At 41.7% G+C, this 17908-nt stretch overlaps 2 protein-coding genes across 5 annotated transcripts in view; both read right to left on the reverse strand.

The window, feature by feature from the left end:
• The window catches only part of POC1B (POC1 centriolar protein B), a 103544-nt gene that overhangs the window by 85140 nt on the left and 496 nt on the right, over nucleotides 1–17908 (reverse strand). Inside the window, exon 1 of one of the 4 annotated variants that reach the window (XM_015571139.1) lies at nucleotides 649–703. The exons of 1 other annotated variant lie outside the window; for it this stretch is intronic. In XM_015571139.1, the coding sequence (XP_015426625.1) occupies nucleotides 649–682 (34 nt within the window). In that variant the 5' untranslated portion in view covers nucleotides 683–703. Of the gene's footprint in view, nucleotides 1–648; nucleotides 704–17908 lie in introns of those variants that run through there. 2 more of the 4 variants (XM_015571138.1, XM_015571140.1) reach the window with 2 other exon arrangements.
• On the reverse strand, nucleotides 13224–17902 carry GALNT4 (polypeptide N-acetylgalactosaminyltransferase 4; the record flags this gene model as incomplete). Its single annotated transcript, XM_015571142.1, has 1 exon — nucleotides 13224–17902. A coding segment is annotated over one exon (1701 nt), but the record flags the coding sequence as incomplete, so codon positions are not given.

Raw genomic sequence — 17908 nt, forward strand, 5'->3', positions numbered from 1 at the left:
AAGGACTGATCCAGAGACGGAGAGGCATTGATTGGACTGTCGGGCTTTGGAGGGAGGGTAAGGGAGGGTGGCGGTAAGGGGGAAAGATCAACCAAAAGACTTATATGCAGGCATATAGGCCTAACCAATGGACACGGACAACGTGGGGGCGGGGGAGTTCGAGGGTAACGAAGGGACAAGGACACATATGTAATATCTTAATCAATAAAAAATATATTAAAAAAAAAGAATATAAACTTCAAGATGCCCATTTGACCTAAAAGTTGAAATGCCAAGTAGGGTGTTGGACATACTCACCTGGAGCTCAGGAAGAGGTTTTAAGTGTACAATGTAGTGGTTTAAAAAGAAAATGATAGAACTCAACTTGTGACTGAAATCCAGGCTTACCAGCTATGTGCCCTTGAATAAGCTACCCAAACTTTCTATGACTGGGACACTCATCTCCAAACTGAAGTATTTAAAGTATCAAGTGAAATAACACTTGTAATTCATACCTGGCACATAGAAAACAGTCTAATGTGGCCATGATTACTAGAGGTTTTGTTGCTGTTAGCAGCAGCAGTGGTCTAGATAATATATTAAAGGCTGGGGCCTGAGTGGGATCATCCAGGAAGTGAGTATAGATAAGAAGAGGGTGAAGGTACTCACCCTTGAGAGAAGAAAGACCAAAGGTTGGACCCATAAATGAAGTAGGAGAAAGTGAGGAGATCGTGGTGTCCAGAAATGTCCCAATTACAACTGTAAATGGCCCAGTCTACAACTGCGTAGACTCACACACACTTTTTTGTGTGTGAAAATTTTAGAAAAACAGAAAAATAGACCAAAAATCTCTAAAAACCCCATGAATGCTTTTTATTAAAAACTGTGAAAACTAACACTGACTTGTCCTCCTTACTTCCTTAATCTCTTTCCACCAAACACTAATGCCATGATAATGAAAGGTGTTTGATGACCAATGTCAATGCTGTATAGTGCCAACTTGGAATTTGCTTTCATACATTTCCATTGAGCAACACCCTATATAAACATTACCACGTAATTTAAGATGTCAAAGCATACAATTCGTCATCTGGCTGGCCTATTTCAAGATAAAATGTCAAAGGGGGAAGTTAAGAGAAAAGGTTAACTACCCATTTTAAAAAAATTTATTGTCTGAATGAAGTAATTCATTGTTTCAAGACATCTACATTAGGACAAAATAAAGAACAAAACAATGTTCAAATAGGCTCTGAAGATAGCACAAGGAACATACTAATGGAGAACATGTTTGCTCTCCATAATGTCAAAAAGTCAACAGTTATTGTATTACCCTAAGTAGCAATAACTTTCTGTAGTCAACACAAGCTCTCTTACTTGTTAATTTAACCAAAATCAACTTCTTAGAGATCTGCTCTGTCAAGAATACTACCAGTATTTTCTGAAAAGAAACGGTACTGTCTCCCATTTTTGGATTTGTAGTTAAATTCTTTTCAATTGTAAATACATTTACATGGTACAGAATTCTAATATTACTAAAAAGTATTTATCAAAATCTCCTTCCAGCCCTTGGCCCGATTCCTTTCCTAGAGACAACCAGTGTTAACCATTTTCTTGAGTATCTTCCTACATGCTTAAACAAATGTGTGTTAATTCACATGTATTCCTTATACAAATAGCAGCATGCTACTCTGGCCATTCTGCCTTTGGCCTCTCCATCCTCCAGTTGTCCAGCCTGCTTAATATATAATACACTAGAGGCCCGGTGCACAAAATTCATGCACAGGTAGGGTCCCTGGGGCCTTCCTTCCCCAAGCTGCCGGCTGCTGGCTGTGGCCTCCCTTCATTCCATGCCACTCCCTGGTGGTCAGCATACATCATAGCAAGCGACTGAACTCCCAATCTCCCAGTTGAACCTCCGAGGGGACACTTTGCACATTAGCCTTTTATATATATAGATTGGAGATTATGCTTTATTAGTACATAGAGCTGCCTTATTCTCCCCACCCCATTTTTGGTAAATTTTTATTTTGACAATGTGAAGCTTACAATACAATTACAATGTAGCATAAGAAATTTATATAATGTTATTAACCAATGTACCTCAATACATTTAATAAAAACATCCTTATATTCTCTACTTTAGATTTTGCTCTTGTTGACATTTTGTCCATTTGTTTTATCATTCTCTCTCTATATAAACACTTTTATACATGCACTAGTGGCTGGTGCACGAAATTCGTGCACATTAAAAGGGGATTAATTAGGGGAAGTAGTTTAATATTGCTATTTGCCCTTTCTCTATAATAGAAGTGCCAGAGATGAAAGAAAATTAGTAAAATGTATATGAAAATATCCTCCTTGTCAGAGTCTGGGGCGCACCATGGGACCCAGAGTCAAGTCCGTGCCCACCCATGCGTGCCTCGAAATCGCGCGAGACCCAGACCCGGCCAGTCCCACCCCCATTGGGCTAGATCTAGACCCAGCCCGCCAGCCCCCCCCCCATTGGGCTAGATCTAGCCCCAGCCGGTCCCACCCTTGTCAAGCCCCACCGGCAGGGTCACAGCCTCAGATCCCCTGCCCCGGTGACAGGTGGGGGGAGCAGCCTGAGGTCCCCTGTCAAACCCCGCCAGGTGGGGGGCGTGGCCTGAGGTCCCCGGGCCTGGCACTGGGGCGGGGAGCGCACCTTGAGGTCCCGTCAAGCCCCGCCAGGTGGGGGGGTGCAGCCTCAGGTCCCCTTGCCTGGTGCCAGGGAAGGAGGAGCGGCCTGAGGTTCCCCATCAAGCCCCGCTGGGCAGGGGGCGCGGCCTGAGGTCCCCTGGCCTGGTGCTGGGTAGGGGTGCAGCCTTAGGTCCTCCATCAAGTGCCAGCAGGGGGACACAGCCCTTGGGCATGGAGCCCACGCCATCTTGAAGGGGAGAGCGGCCTCACCTAGGAACTCATCAGCACCACCACCCAGACAGGCCTGGCTGGCGCCAGGGCAGAGGGCACGGACTAAGGTCCCTTGTCAAGCCCTGCCGGGCGGGGGGCGCACCTTGAGGTCCCCCATCAAGCCCTGCTGTGGTGGGGGGCGTGGCCTGAGGTCCCCCGTCAAGCTCTGCCAGGGTGGGGAGGTACAGCCTCAGGTCCCTGCTGATTGCTCGTTAAGGCTCATATGGGAACTCAGCCTCTGCTGTGGGAGCTGCCATCTTTTGTGATGAGGTGACAGTCAATTTGCATATTCCCTGTTTTTTATATAGGATATTTTTCCTTAGCTAACTGGAACATTAGAAACATTTTTTTAAAATATATTTTACTGATTTTTTACAGAGAGGAAGAGAGAGGGATAGAGAGTTAGAAACATTGATGAGAGAGAAACATCAATCAGCTGCCTCTTGCACACCTCCTACTGGGGATGTGCCCACAACCAAGGTACATGCCCTTGGCCGGAATCTAACCTGGGACCTTTCAGTCCCCAAGCTGACGCTCTATCCACTGAGCCAAACCGGTTAGGGCTAGAAACACTTTTTTTACCACCACATACATCAGTATGTATTTCTAAGAACAAAGACATTAACTGACATAAACCATAGTACAATTAACAAAGTGTCAGGAAATTAAGTACTATTTAATATGTTTTTATTATCCATAGTCTATATATGGATTTTCCAATTACAGCGATTTTCCCGCCCATCATGTAAGCCAGGATATGCATTGCATTAACTTCCATGAATGTTTAGTCTCCTGTGATTTAGAAAGATTTCCTAGGTCATTCTTTGTCTTTATTGACCTTGATACTCTTGAAGATTAGACCTCTTATTTTTGTAATATGTTTAACAATTTTTTCCCCTGATATTACCTGTGGGTCAGATTCACAATATATTTTTTAATAAGAAATCCATGAAGTTTATATTGTTCTCTTATCAGTGCATCATATTAGGATGCATGTGATACCTCTCTGTCCCAATATTGATGAGATTCACTTTAATCACTTGGTTTAGGTGAGCTTTTCCTTGTAAAGTTAGTAATTAATAAGTAGTTTGTGGGGACATACTTTAAGACTATATAAATATCCTTTTCCTCAACAAACTTATCGCACACTAATTTTAGCATCCTTTAATAATTTTCCAACCGATCACTATTTCTATAATTTACTAATTAGTAATTATTTAATGAACTAATATTTAATTTCTTAATTTGTTATTATAAGGTAAAATCTTTCCTTATCCATTTATCTATTTATTCATTTATTTATATCGGTGTGAACTCAAGATTATTTTACTGGGGTTGTAATCCATCCTTATTAACATTTATTTTTACTCTTATATAGTTCTATATTTGGCTAGTAAGCACCCTTAAAGCTGACCTTCTGATATAAATTCATCATTCTTTGAGTATTTCCTTATTTCTAGAATTACAAAATGTTCCAAGATGCATTTTCTCTGCCCCGCCCTAGAATTGGCCTTTTCCCCCAAGATGCTCTGATGCCTATTAGTGGAGAATGACATTTAGAAACCGAGATCTGCGGATTATGTTTGCTTATTGCTACCAGTGTGTCAGAGAACAGAGCTAAGAAATAAGATATAAATGGAAGTTTCAGCGGGCAGAACTAAGAAATTAGATAGAAATAGAAGGCTGTAATATTCAGCCGAGGCAGGATGGTGGAGCAGGTGAGCGGGGGCGCCAGAACAAGGCAGGGCACCGGTCGCTGTCATTGGGGCAAGCCTCTGGTAGTTACTGAAAATTCTTTGCTCCTGCACCGCGGTCCCACCTGGTGCTCACACCTGTTGCCAGCACCGGCCCTGCTCACACCCACTGCCGGCACTGGAGCCACCATTTGCACCCACTGCCAGTGCCTGGCACCAGCCCCGATCGCTCAGCACCGTCAGCAGGTGCAAGTGGCGGCTGCCGGCCCCAATCGCCCCTCAAGGTTTTTCCACCTCCCCCTGCTCCTGAGGGGTGATTGGGGCTGGCAGTCACCGCTCACACCCTCAGCCGGTGCTGGCCCTGCTCGCACCTGTTGCTGGCGCCGGCCCCAATCGCTCGGCACCATCAGCGAGTGCAAGCAGGGTCAGCACCGTCAGCATGTGGGAGCGATAGCAGCGGGAGCGGGGCTGCCGGCAGGCAGGGAGCCAGGGACCGCAGCGGGAGAGGCCGGGTGGAGGCACAGAGGATGGGTCGAGACCCACCCTATGCCCACCACAGCCTCGCAGCCCACAGTTCCTTTCAAGGTGCACAAATTCGTGCACTGGGACCCTAGTGTAAATATAAAAATATTCAAAACCATGAGTTCAAAATCATAACTCCAATTCCAACCTAAAACTACAGAATACATTCTAGCCCCACTTCTTTTCATAACTCTTCCCCCACAAAAAAACTTGGCTCTCATTATGCTCAATATATTTTATTCAAATCGAATACACAAAGAGTAGGGTGATCATCACTAACCCACACCTCTGCAAATAGCACTTTCATGATCAGTAGTTCAGAATTCAGGTTTTCTCCTTTCTGGTCTGTCAGACTTGGTTTTACTCTTTGAGTGGATCTACTTCAGTTCTGAATACAGGTTTAGGGCAGGCCTTTGATATCAGGAGTGGTCCTATCCCTAAGGCTTGGCCTCCTTGGTGTCTCCACCACATGTCTGAGGTGCTTGACCAGATTTCCCCAGTTTGTCTCAGCCAGAGGTACAGGGACACCCAGCCCAGCATGGTCACTGGAATCATCAATCCGCTCCCAGCCCAGCATTAAGCAATCTTTGCTAAACTTCACAGATTCTCAATCTGCACAAATGTGCCGGACCCTCAGCCAAAGCTGTAACAATCCCCCACAGACTTCTGTGGCTGCTTACCTGACTCAGCAAGAACATCTCAGGTATCCTGCCACACAAAGGTCACCCCAGCAGCCAGAACTATACCTCTGCTGCCTCAGTGCAGCCAGGCTCTCACTGCTTAGGCTCCACCTCTCTGCTGTGTAGCAGGTGGAGTGCCGCTAGGAAAAACGCTCACCTTAAGTCTTCCTTCTTGAAATGACCAGTTGTGTACTCTTTGTTGCTCTGAAAACAGCTGTCTCATATACTTTGTCTTATTTCATAGTTGTTTTCAGCTGGAGGGCAAGTTTGGTAATCAATTACTCTGTCATTGCTCGAGGCAGGTCTGCCTTATTCTTTTTAACAGCTGCATAGTATTTTACTGTGCACCTTAATTTAACCAGTCTAGGCCAGTAGTCGGCAAACTCATTAGTCAACAGAGCCAAATATCAACAGTACAACGACTGAAATTTCTTCTGAGAGCCAAATTTTTTAAACTTAAAGTATATAGGTAGGTACATTGTTATTAACTTAATTAGAGTACTCCAAAGGCTTAGGAACAGCCACACTCAAGAGGCCAAAGAGCCTCATGTGGCTCGAGAACCGCAGTTTGCCAACCGCTGGTCTAGGCTACTTAGGTTGTTTACAGTGCTTTTACAAACGATGCTGTGAAGTACATGTGTCATTTCTGACATGTGCAAATATATCTTTGTGACAAATTCCCAAAAGAATTATTGATGGGTCAAAGAACAAACATTTTAGAATTTACTAAAAAGGTTTGTGTTCACAATATAGTAGTATCTTTCACAACTTTATAAATCAGGATTATATCCCCTCAAGTCTTCATCCCATATTCAAGGAAGTCCTAATAATTCAATCATCTTCATATAGAATTCCTGAATTTTCAGTTATTTCAGAAGTCCCTCTCTATATTTTCTACCCTCATTATGCCCTGCTTTAAAAGCCACCTACCAGAATTAATGTCAGCTTTCTAGTTTGAAGCACCATGATTTTGTACTTTCATTTCCATTTCCAGGCTCATGCTAGTCTTTGGGTCACAAAAGAGCCCCGGACTACCTTCTTCAGGGAAAAATAAACAAGGAAACCTCCTAAGGAAAACTATGAGAAGGAGTTTTCTATAAATATTTTAAAAAAATAAAATAAAATGTAATCCCCAGGCTTACACATCTACAAACCTAGACAGAAGAGGGTTGCACAATAAAGAGACAATATTCTAATCGTAACTAAATAAACTTTACTACCCTAATACTTTCAGAAGTAGTTATTACTATCCTAGAACTGTATAATAATATAATTAGATGAGGGCATAAACTTTAAAATTCTCTGCCCTGAATGAGGGAATAATTAGCATGTTTTCCTACTAGCTCACACTAAGTAATTAGCTTGCTAGCTTAAGCATGGTCTCAAAGAAGCTACAGGCACTTTAAAAATAATCTTTAGTAATAATCAATCCGGAGAAATTTAATCTAACTTACTCAACTCCACATCTCCATGAGGACTGATAATCATATCAACACAAACCTTTACTGAGTTGTTATTATGGCCAAGTACCTTTAAAGACTTCATAAGCATTCTTTTACTTAATCCTCACAACAGGGCTGGTAGATATAATTATCCCTCTTTAACAGATGGGGAAATGAGTCGTAGTGAGGTTAAGTAACTTGTCCAAGGTCACATAGAAGAAAAGTAGTTAGAGCTCCACTTGGGAGGCTATCAGACTCCAAAGCCTGGGCATTTATTAATGTTTCTCATTTATCAGTGTTTCTCAAAGTGCTGGGGACTTACGGATTATCTCCATTAGAATTACTGGGGACCTGAAATGCATACTTCTAGTTGTTTACATTCTTTGGGTGTATATTATCGAAATTTGAGAAATACTGCACTCTGCTACAACCTCTCTGTGAGAACATAAGATTACTTTAGCACTTGGAGTAATTTTTAAAACTGTAACAATAAGAGAAGCTTCAACCAAGCACTGCATAGCTGCCATCAACAACTATATTAGAAAAAGAATTTCTGGCAAACTTTTATTACGATTTCATGATAAGAAAATAACTTAAAAATTCCAAATTTAATTCTGCTTCTTTTCAGTCAGAAACAGAGAAAATTAACTTATTTGTTACAATCATTTATTCTACAAACAACCCATGCACGTTAAACAGTGACTGAGTCAATGCAGGGTAATTCTGAAGGAAAAAAGGGGGAAAACTGACAACTTCAATGTTAAAATTTTATAATTTTAAATAGAAACTTCTGAAGTGCAGCTCGGATTCTGAAAACTATGTGAAAATACTTCTAAACTCTTCTAATGTTTGTATACTTGAGCGTGCCCCCAGAGTCTGGCTCCAGACCAGGCTCAGCTGTTCGTTTGCTCCACAGCTTCAGGAAAGTTACTGAACTCTCAGCTTCTGCATCCATATAGGGATGATAACACTTCACAGATACTGCTTTCTCCCATCCCCTCTCTTCTCTCTCCTCTGATCACTTCTCAACCTATCCTGTGAAACCCAGAAAAGGCTATCCAGAAGAAATTAATCATGTAGAATACAGTTACGGGAATATTGCCAATACTGTAATATTATGTAAGGTATATACATATCTAATCACTATGCTGTACACCTGAAACTAACATAACATTGTGTGTCAACTCTAAAGACTAAAGTTTTTTTTTAAATCCATCATGCTTCATGTTGTTTTCTCCAATCATGACCAGAAGTTTAAGCCTTAAGCCCCACTGGTCATCAATGATCATGTACTCTCACTGCCATAATGCTCTAGGTATCTCCTTAGCTGAACTTGACACCATGCCTTCTCTCCTTCCCAAAAGTTACCAGTAGACCCTCCTTGTCCTTAACTACTTAAACCTTAACCTTGCTTGTTGACACCAAGATTGCCGAAACCCTTTCAAGAAACAACTATTTTCTTTCATACCTCACCTACTACAGGGCAGTCTTCCTCTCCATTCCAAACTCGATATTATTAGTTCCGAAGGACGGCCAGCCTAATTAGCATATTACACTTTTATTATTATAGGGAAGATGCAACAGGTATCTCATCCCTATGACATGTAGCATTGTGGGTAGGTCAGGGGAAGTGCTAAGCAACAAAATAGCCAAAATCTTGAGCTTATATTCACATGGAGAAGAGGAAAATAAACAAGCAAGTAGGAAGATAAAGTAGGAAGTCATACTGAGAATTTTGTGTGGGGCAGAGTACTCACTTCAAATGGAGTGATCAGTGGCATTTTTAAGTGGGGGTATGAAGGGTAAGACGGAGCCAGTCAAGCAAAGAGTGAGATGGTGAAGAACATTTCAGACCAAGGATGCAATGAGGCTTTCTTTGCCTCCTCCATAATCTACTCTGTGCTCACACCCTGGATCTTGTCACCAGCAGAACCTGAACACATCTCATATCACCAATTGAAACTTGCCATACCTTCTGACAACTCAGCTTTTCTTAGAGGTCACTTGTTCACCTCATCCGGAAGTCTCATCCTTTGACCTACGTTCTCCATTAAGACTCTTTTTACCATCTTCGTTTAACTATCCAATTTACAATTCCCCTCTTACACATACAGTCAATCCCTTGACTACCCTGCCTTCCTTCAGGCTAGCCTGGCAAAATCCCAATCATTCTGCCTTTTCTGAGACTTTATCTGTGCCAGTGAGAAATGCTAGACACAACCCCGCACAGATTGGGAACACTGTAAATTCATGATCACTAATTTCATATGAACTTCTACACTGCCCAGTAGTGCTCAATAATGACTATTTGGTATCTTCTACATTCTCTTCAACATTTTTACCTTACTCTAGACCAGCCGTGGGCAAACTATGGCCCACGGGCCGGATCCAGTCCGTTTGAAATGAAAACTAAAAAAAAAAAAAAAAGACCGTACCCTTTTATGTAATGATGTTTACTTTGAATTTATATTAGTTCACACAAACACTCCATCCATGCTTTTGTTCCGGCCCTCCGGTCCAGTTTAAGAACCCATTGTGGCCCTTGAGTCAAAAATTTTGCCCACCCCTGCTCTAGACCCTACCTTTCATGATACCCTAGGCTTTCCCGCCTATCTTTCTGATTATTCCTTCTTAGATTTTGTTGTTATTCCCTCTTCTGATCTAAAGGTTGGAGATCTTCTGGACTCAGATATGGGCCATTTGCCCTCATTGCGCTATGTTCTTCCCAGGTGACTATCTATTCCCGTGACTTTAAATACCATCTTTGTGCTAATAACTCCCAAATCTTTCTTTCCCAGACCATCTCTTTACTTTCAAGATCACCATTTTTGATTAAAACCACCATCATCTCCTGCTGATATTACTATAATAGCTCTTAATTTCTCTGCTAATAGTTCAGTCTCCCCATGGTAGCCACAGTGATCTGATGTATAAATCAGATCATGTTATTCCCTTACTTAAAACTTTCAATGGCTTCCCACAACTCTCAGAAAAAAATCCTAAAAAATGGCCTCTTAGTTTCCTGAGGCTTCCATAATACATTACCAAAAATTTGGAGGCTTAAAACAACAGAAATTTATTCTTTCACAGTTCTAGAGACTGGAAGTCTAAAATCAAGGTGCTGGCAGTACCACACTCCCTCTAAAGCAGGGGTGGGAACGTCCAGCCCATGGGCCTCATAAGATGTGCGAAAACATTTGGTCTGGCCCTGCCAACGCATTAGAGGCGAGTTAATTAAATGTTTAACCAAATATAGCAGGCTAATTTTTTAAGTTGATAATTTTGTATGGCCTACAAATGATGTTATAAATATCCAAATGGCCCTTGGCAGAAAAAAGGTTCCCCACCCTGCTCTAAAGACTAGAGATTCCTTGCCTCCTCCAGCTTCTGGTGCCTTCGGGATCTCCCTGGCTTGTGGCTCAATCATTCCAATTCTCTATCTCTGGCTTCATGTGGCTTTCTCTTATCTCCTTCGTTTGTGTCTTATAAGAACACTAATCATTGGACTTAGGGCCCATCCAGGTCATTCTAGATTATTTCTTCTCAAGATCCTTAACTTAATTGCATTTGCAAAGACCTTTATTTACAAATACTGTCACATTTACAGGTTCCGGGGATTAGGAAATGGGCATATCTTTTGGAGGGCCATCATTTAACCCACTATAACCTCCTAGCCTCCAAGGCCTTACCCAAGCTGCCTCTGCCTCCCCCAGCAACTTCATCTCCCAAAGCTCTCTTTCTTGGTGCACGGCTTTACTCATGCTGGCTGCCTTTTAGTTCCTTGATTGAGGACAAGCTCTTTCCCATCCTTCTGCTAAATGCTATTCCATACCATGCTTTCTAGTCTGCCTGGCTAACGCCTCCTTCAGGTCTTGACTTAAATCTAACTCCCACAGAGAAGTGTTTTTTGACCCGTACACTTAAGTATGTTGTCACAGTTATCCCTCAAAGCATTTTGTTCCTTTTCTTCGCAGCATTCAATTAATTTTCCTGTTTCCAAGTTGAACCTGCATATAATTTGTGTGTTTGCTTGTTATTCTTTGTCTCTTATCACTGGGCTGTGAGTTCTTCATACCACTTCTGGCACACCTGCTTTGTCAACTTCCTCTCCTATACCCAGCGTGGGCCAGCACCTGGCACGGTGGCAATGACTAAATAAAGGAGTACTGAGTGAAAACAGGACCTCCCATTCCCCTTTGAACAGGATTAGATAAGGACAAATAAATGGGTTAGAAGGATCACCAGACAGCTGAGGACATGAGGCCTGCAGCAGATCTCTCTCCCAGGCCAGCCTGATAGAATGGCCAAGCTGGGTAAAAAGGAAAAGTAGTACCCGATTACTAGCAAGTTCCTTCTCTACTCTTCAATTCTGCCAGGAACAGACTGTATACCTCGGGAGCTCATTCACCTTTTATAATAATCTCTACCTACTATTCTAAAGGATTAATTGAGGTTTTTCTGAATTTTAGGGAAAACTCCAATAACAACTGATTTCCTACTGCAGCCTAATACTTAACTGGGAGATTCACATTATACATAAGGTTCTCAATTCTACTAAATCGCAAAATGATTCAAGTATTAATAATAAATACTGCTGGCCTGTTTTAAAATCTAGTGTGCAGAGGGACACAGAAAAGAGAAATATTTTCTAGGACACATGAAATTCTCCCACCTCTTTTTTACCCTGAAGTTTACTTTGTAAATTGAGATATAATTTACATACTGTAAATTCCCCCCCTTTTAAAGTGTACAATTCAGTGTTTTGCCCAGAGTTGTACCACCACTGTCACTATCTAATTCCAGAACATTCTCATCACCACCACTTTCCGACCCCCACCCCCAAAAAAACAAAACAAAACGCAAAAGACCATGCTCATTAGCAATCATTTGCTATTTCTCCCTTCCCCAGTCTCTGGCAACCACTAATGTATCATCTCTATAGATTTTCCCATTTGTTTTTCATATTTATGAAACAAATATAGAGGCATGAAATGATTTGCACAGGGTTGTAGCCACCTCATAAGAAAGCAAGATTATAACACACATATTTATAGCAACTTTTTAAACAGTATAAAATACAAGAGATCAGTGAAAATCTGTTTAGCTCCACTATACATATCTTCAATGTGGCTATAAGACACCTGATGCATAAAGCTCAATTCTTAGGCTAGTAGTTCTCAGCAGTGTCAGGCTGGGTGGAGGCAGGAGGGCAGGGTGTTAGGCAGGGATCACTAAAGAAGAGATGCTACTGTTGGACAGGAATTGCCCATAGGAACAGGATGATGAGAGAGAGAAGGTTGAGAAAGTGTGACATAATGGGGTTTATAAGGACTTTTTAATTTTTTTTTTTAGCCCAAGGCTGTGAAATTAGTGCTAATGTACACAGGTGCCCACTTGCTTTCTTTTATACTGCCCTCAGTGGGTCCCAGAGATCCCTAATTATTCCCAGTATGTTTGAGTAGTTAATGCATAAATAGTGCTACCACCATTTCAGAATACTTGCTGGCTTATGACACTTTGCAAAATAATATAGAAAACTTGACTTTTTTATAGTCTACTGTCTGCATTCCCAATTAAGTTAAAGAATTACAAGCTTAACTTACTTCTGCACCACCAACAAATGTGTATACAGGTACAGTAATCCCATAGACTAAAATAATAATCAAAATCCATTTGCAAAAATAATTAGGCACACATTTTATTTTGTCTTAATCAATATTGCAAATACATTAACAAAGGGGGAAAAAAGAATGGAAACTGCTCATCACACAGAAAAAAATTCATCACTCAAAACAGATTAATCTGAACTTCAACATTCTTTTTTTAAAAATATACTTTTATTGATTTCAGAGAGGAAGGGAGAAGGAGAGATAGAAACATAAATGATAGAGAATCATTGATCAGCTGCCTCCTACATGCACCCCACTGGGGACTGAGCCGAAATCTGGGTCTGTGCCCTTACTGGGAAGTGAACCGGGACCTCCTGGTTCATAGGTCGACGCTCAACCATGCCTGGCTGAATCTCAACATTCTTTGTGCTCATTTAAAAATATTCTTAAAATAGGAACTCAAAAAGACAAACAACTGAGAACTGTTCTATCAATTCAAATTGAGATCCTAAATCAACTATGACTACACAACTTAAAAATAACCTTGTCTTCAATTTACAAATGCTTGATTTGCCAACATGTAATGAATACAAATTTTCTTTTATTAACAAGTTACTTTGAGTTATAGAGATCCTGCATATGACTAGCTTCTCTTTTTTTTTTTTAATGACTTATAAAATTGCCTAGATAGATGGTCTAACTATTCAGAGACTCATATACTAAATGACATAGTGACTGGCCATTTAAAGTTGAAACCTGTTTAGCAAATATTTTACTAACATTATTAAGCATGTAAATTAACTTAAAAGGTCAACTCTTAATTGCCCCCAACAAATGAGAGCTTTGGTACCAATAAATTAGAAGTAGGGCATCCAAATATGTTTTGTTTGCAGTTTTATAGTGTTTTTTTTTTAATTAAATTGGAAATGCCTATGCATGAAAAGTGAAAGTCTCATTCTTCAGTTATGTACAGGATTGTAAGGAATGAACAACCTAACTCTTCCAAATAAATTACTGATGTAAATAAAGCACTAGCCTAAAATTTCTTCCAAAAGCCCTGAAATTTAGACCAAAAGTAAATAAAGAATTAAGCTCTAGTCTACTTTTCAATGCTCCCTTTCCCTCTTACATGAGCAGCAAGATACTAGAATAAAAATAATTCCAGTATGTACTTCCAGAATATATCCATTTCAGTTCTCCCATTTGATAGGGGGCTAAGAATAATAATAAAAATAAATTAAAAAAGAAAAGCTAACTTAATAATTAAAAAAAGGCAGACTGAGCATGGGGAGAGGGTGGGTTTAGGAGAATATCTGTTGTCAGTCAACCCTTTTGTAAAATTCAGAGCACTATGATAAGTCCTCTTTAAGTTATACCCAGGGCCATGCACAATTGCACATGGGATCTGGGCAATTCTTTGATAAACTTTAAGGTTGCCAGATAACTTACAGAACGTTAATAACACATTTTCATTTTAAGAAGCAAAATAAAAATAAAAAATTCAAGACACCGAGCAATTTTACTTTTTGAAATAACTATCCTAAAATTTTTTCTTAAATTCAGATTTTGCAAAGTTACTAGGTCATTAAGTAGACACTGAAAACAACTTTTCATATAAGGACTGTAGATTAATTCTTTATCAAGCATGTATTTTTCAAAAATCTAGGCCAAAGTGAACTAATTGAGATTTAATTCTAAATTTAGATTTCTAGACATAATATTGCAATAAAACCAGTAAAAATACTTTTGTTCAAGTATGTTTACTTCTCCAATTATTTAGTTTGGGAAATATTTACATCCTTGCCCCAAAAGATTACTTACAGTTTGAAAGATTACAGACAAAAACAAAAATTGGTTCAACAATTGTCAAAATGAAATGAATACAACAACTTTCCACTCAATCCAAAAATGAACCACTGCAGCAGGTGAGCTCAGCTCACATAAAACCATTTCTTTTTCCCAGCTTCATAACTGGACTGAACGTTGCTCAAAAACATTACCTATGTTCAAAGTGGAGAGATAAAAAGTGTTGTAAAGATTGCACAATGATTGAAACTGAGACGGATATAATGTATAATCATAACATTTCAGAGCTGGAAGAGATCTTCAGGATCAATCTAATCCAGCATCCACATTTTACAGATCAGGAAAGTGAGGGCCAATCTGAGTCATTTGGTCAAATGACTTGACCAGTCACATTCCTGGGCTGAGCCATTCACTCATTCAGTCAGTCATTTTCCCATTTTCGGAAAGCTGCCTAAGTGCGAGGCTCAGTGGAAGTAAGCTGGAAGCAGCATTCACCATGGTCAAGACAGGCTTCTTTCCTTATCTTAAAATTAATCCTGAAATGCCCTAAAGCAAGAACTCACAGAAGAGTTCCACAGCCTTTGCAGAACAGGGCCCACTTTCGGTTTCACACATTTCAATAAACACAGTTGGGTTTAACTTCAGAGAGGCCTCAATTGTATTTACTTTAAGTGATTAAGCATTAACAAAGGAAAGAAGTACAGTATTCTGAGTGAGTCCCTCTATAGTACATTCATAACTTAAGGAAGTGCAATCAGAAAATGCCCTAACACACAAACAAGTTCAAAGAAAGGACAGGTTATGAAATCAAAGCTCTTTGAGGTATCACTATAGCTCAGTTAAGTCCAATAGCTCAAGTTTACAAAGTGTGGAATGTAAAGATCTCCCCATTTCATTCAAATGTGGGTATATTTTTCTGAGATGTCTATATGTAAAAAAAAAAGACTTCCAAACTCACATTCAAACTAATTCCTCTTCTAATGACACACATATCCAAACCAGGCCTTTCTCCTTAAAATTAACTTTCTTTGATTTCCATTTCATTTTTAAAAAATTAGGAAAAAGAAACAAATCCTAAAAGTTAATGTGTTGGCTAAAGAAATCCAAATTCTATGTATAATCAAAACAGCTTTAGCTCAAACTGCACATTTAAGAGTTTGTAAAAAAAAAGGGGGCGGGGGATGTGCAGTGAACTCACCCATCAACAAAAATCATCTCTTATTTTACTTGGGACTTTTACAGTCTGTAATATCATCGGCACCTAAATGTTTTGTGTATCTCAATTCACAGTCAACTTCTTTAAGGAGAAGAAACCATACTGACAGAGCTCTGAAATAAACAACCTCTAAGTAAGGCACTTTCAAACGCGAAACAGCGCTCTCTGCACATCAGTTTGTGTTCTGTGCCAAGATGAACCACAGGTTATACAGCCCTCTCATAGGTGACCACTGGGTGATTTCTGATAAAATATAATCGCCATGGAGACTCTCTGACTTTCCTGATATACCGTCAGCTCAGGACCAAAGTGCTGCTGTGCTCTTTTAGTTCTCAAACTTCCAGATTTGATTTTTATCCAGAGCATCACAAGTTCTCATCTGCACATCAGGTCGGCCCTCAGGTGTCCGATAAGCACTAAGACAGAGTCCTGAGTGTGGATGAAAAATGGTTCCATCTTCTTTAAAATGCCAAATAATGTTTGCTGGCACAGGGAACCCATCTTTTGGACAATTTTGCATCCCTACGTGATTTTTTTGCTCAGGAACCTCTGCACATAACTCTGTCACAGAATTAAACCTGATTTCTTTGTTTGAAGTGTATTCAAAGAATTGATTGCCCCCTTGACCATGGCATCCAAACAGTGAAAGGTTAGCACCTGTGGGGTTGTTGTCAGGAGCATTATAATCTAAACATTCAGAGGAGATCCCCATACTGCGAACAGCTCCGTGCCAGCCTGGCCTATCCTCTGGAACGTGTAAGTTCGAAAACACGTTTTTCAAATACCAGTCAAAGCTCTTGCACTTCAGCCGTTCTCGTAGTAGCTTTCTTTCAGAAATATCTCCGTAGGCTTCTTTCCTGGCCGGGGGGTTTCGATTGTAGAAGTGCTCCTTGTACTCATCCATCCACACTTCCGCCGCCCGAGCAGTGTTCTGTAGGAAATTGGGCCGCGCATAGGGAGCCCGCTTAGGGAACACGTGGCCCACGTGGGAACACGGGTGGATCTCCAGTTTCCCTCCGCACTGCCACACCCGGAAAGACAGCTCCAGGTTTTCACCTCCCCACACCTCCATCCCAGTGTCATACGTTCCAAGGTACTCAAAATATTTCTTGCTGACAGCAAACAGTCCCCCGGCCATGGTGGGCGACCTGATGGGATCGATTCTCGATTTCCACCTGTCCCGTTCATGTTTGGGGACAGAGTGCCACTGGAACGTCAGACGCCAGTCAAACCCGCCAATCATGGGCTCCCCGGTCTGCATATAGAATTCGAAAGTATTCCAATCAATGGTGTCTATCACGGGACAAACCACGGCCGTTTCGTCCTCGCCGATCCTTTCCAAAAGGGGTTCCAACCAACCCGAGTTACACTCACAGTGGCAGTCCAGGAAGGTGAGCACGTCCCCCGTGGCAAACGTGGCCCCGATCAGGCGGGCCCGCACCAAGCCCTCCCGCTTGTTGGTCCGGATCAGACGGACTCTCTCCAGGTTGCTGATGTACGTTTCGAGCTGCGCCTTCAGGTAGACGCGGTCGCTCAGGTCATCCACCAAGATGATCTCCTTCAGGAGGACCGCGGGGGAGGTCTCCAGCACGCTGTGGATGGTGCGGAGCAGCGTGGACCAGGCCTCGTTGTAGAAGGCGATGATCACGGAGGTGGTGGGCAGCCGCCGGTAGTGGAACGCCTTGGACCTGCACTCGGGCATCCTCTTGTCCTCGATGTGGCGGTGCAGGGAGATCCTGTCGCTGAGGTAGATGTTGATGGCATATCTCTCAATGAGTTCCTCCTGCTGCTTCCGCTCGGCCTCGCTCAGCTGGAGGTGGCTGGCTTTGCCCCACTCCCCCGGGGCCTGGGGGTCTGCGGGCGGCTTCTCGTACAGCGGCCGGGACAGATCTTCTGCCCCGGCCCCGGGGTCCGGGAGCTGCCTCGGCCCCCGCTCCCAGGCCAGGCCCGCTCCCGGGGCGGCAGGGAGCCTGGAGACCGAGAGTTCCACCAGCACGTAGGCCACGGTCAGGAGCGCCAGCAGCAGGCAGCT

The sequence above is a fragment of the Myotis davidii genome, unplaced genomic scaffold (assembly GCF_000327345.1).
Source record: "Myotis davidii unplaced genomic scaffold, ASM32734v1 scaffold108, whole genome shotgun sequence".
NCBI lineage: Eukaryota > Metazoa > Chordata > Mammalia > Chiroptera > Vespertilionidae > Myotis > Myotis davidii.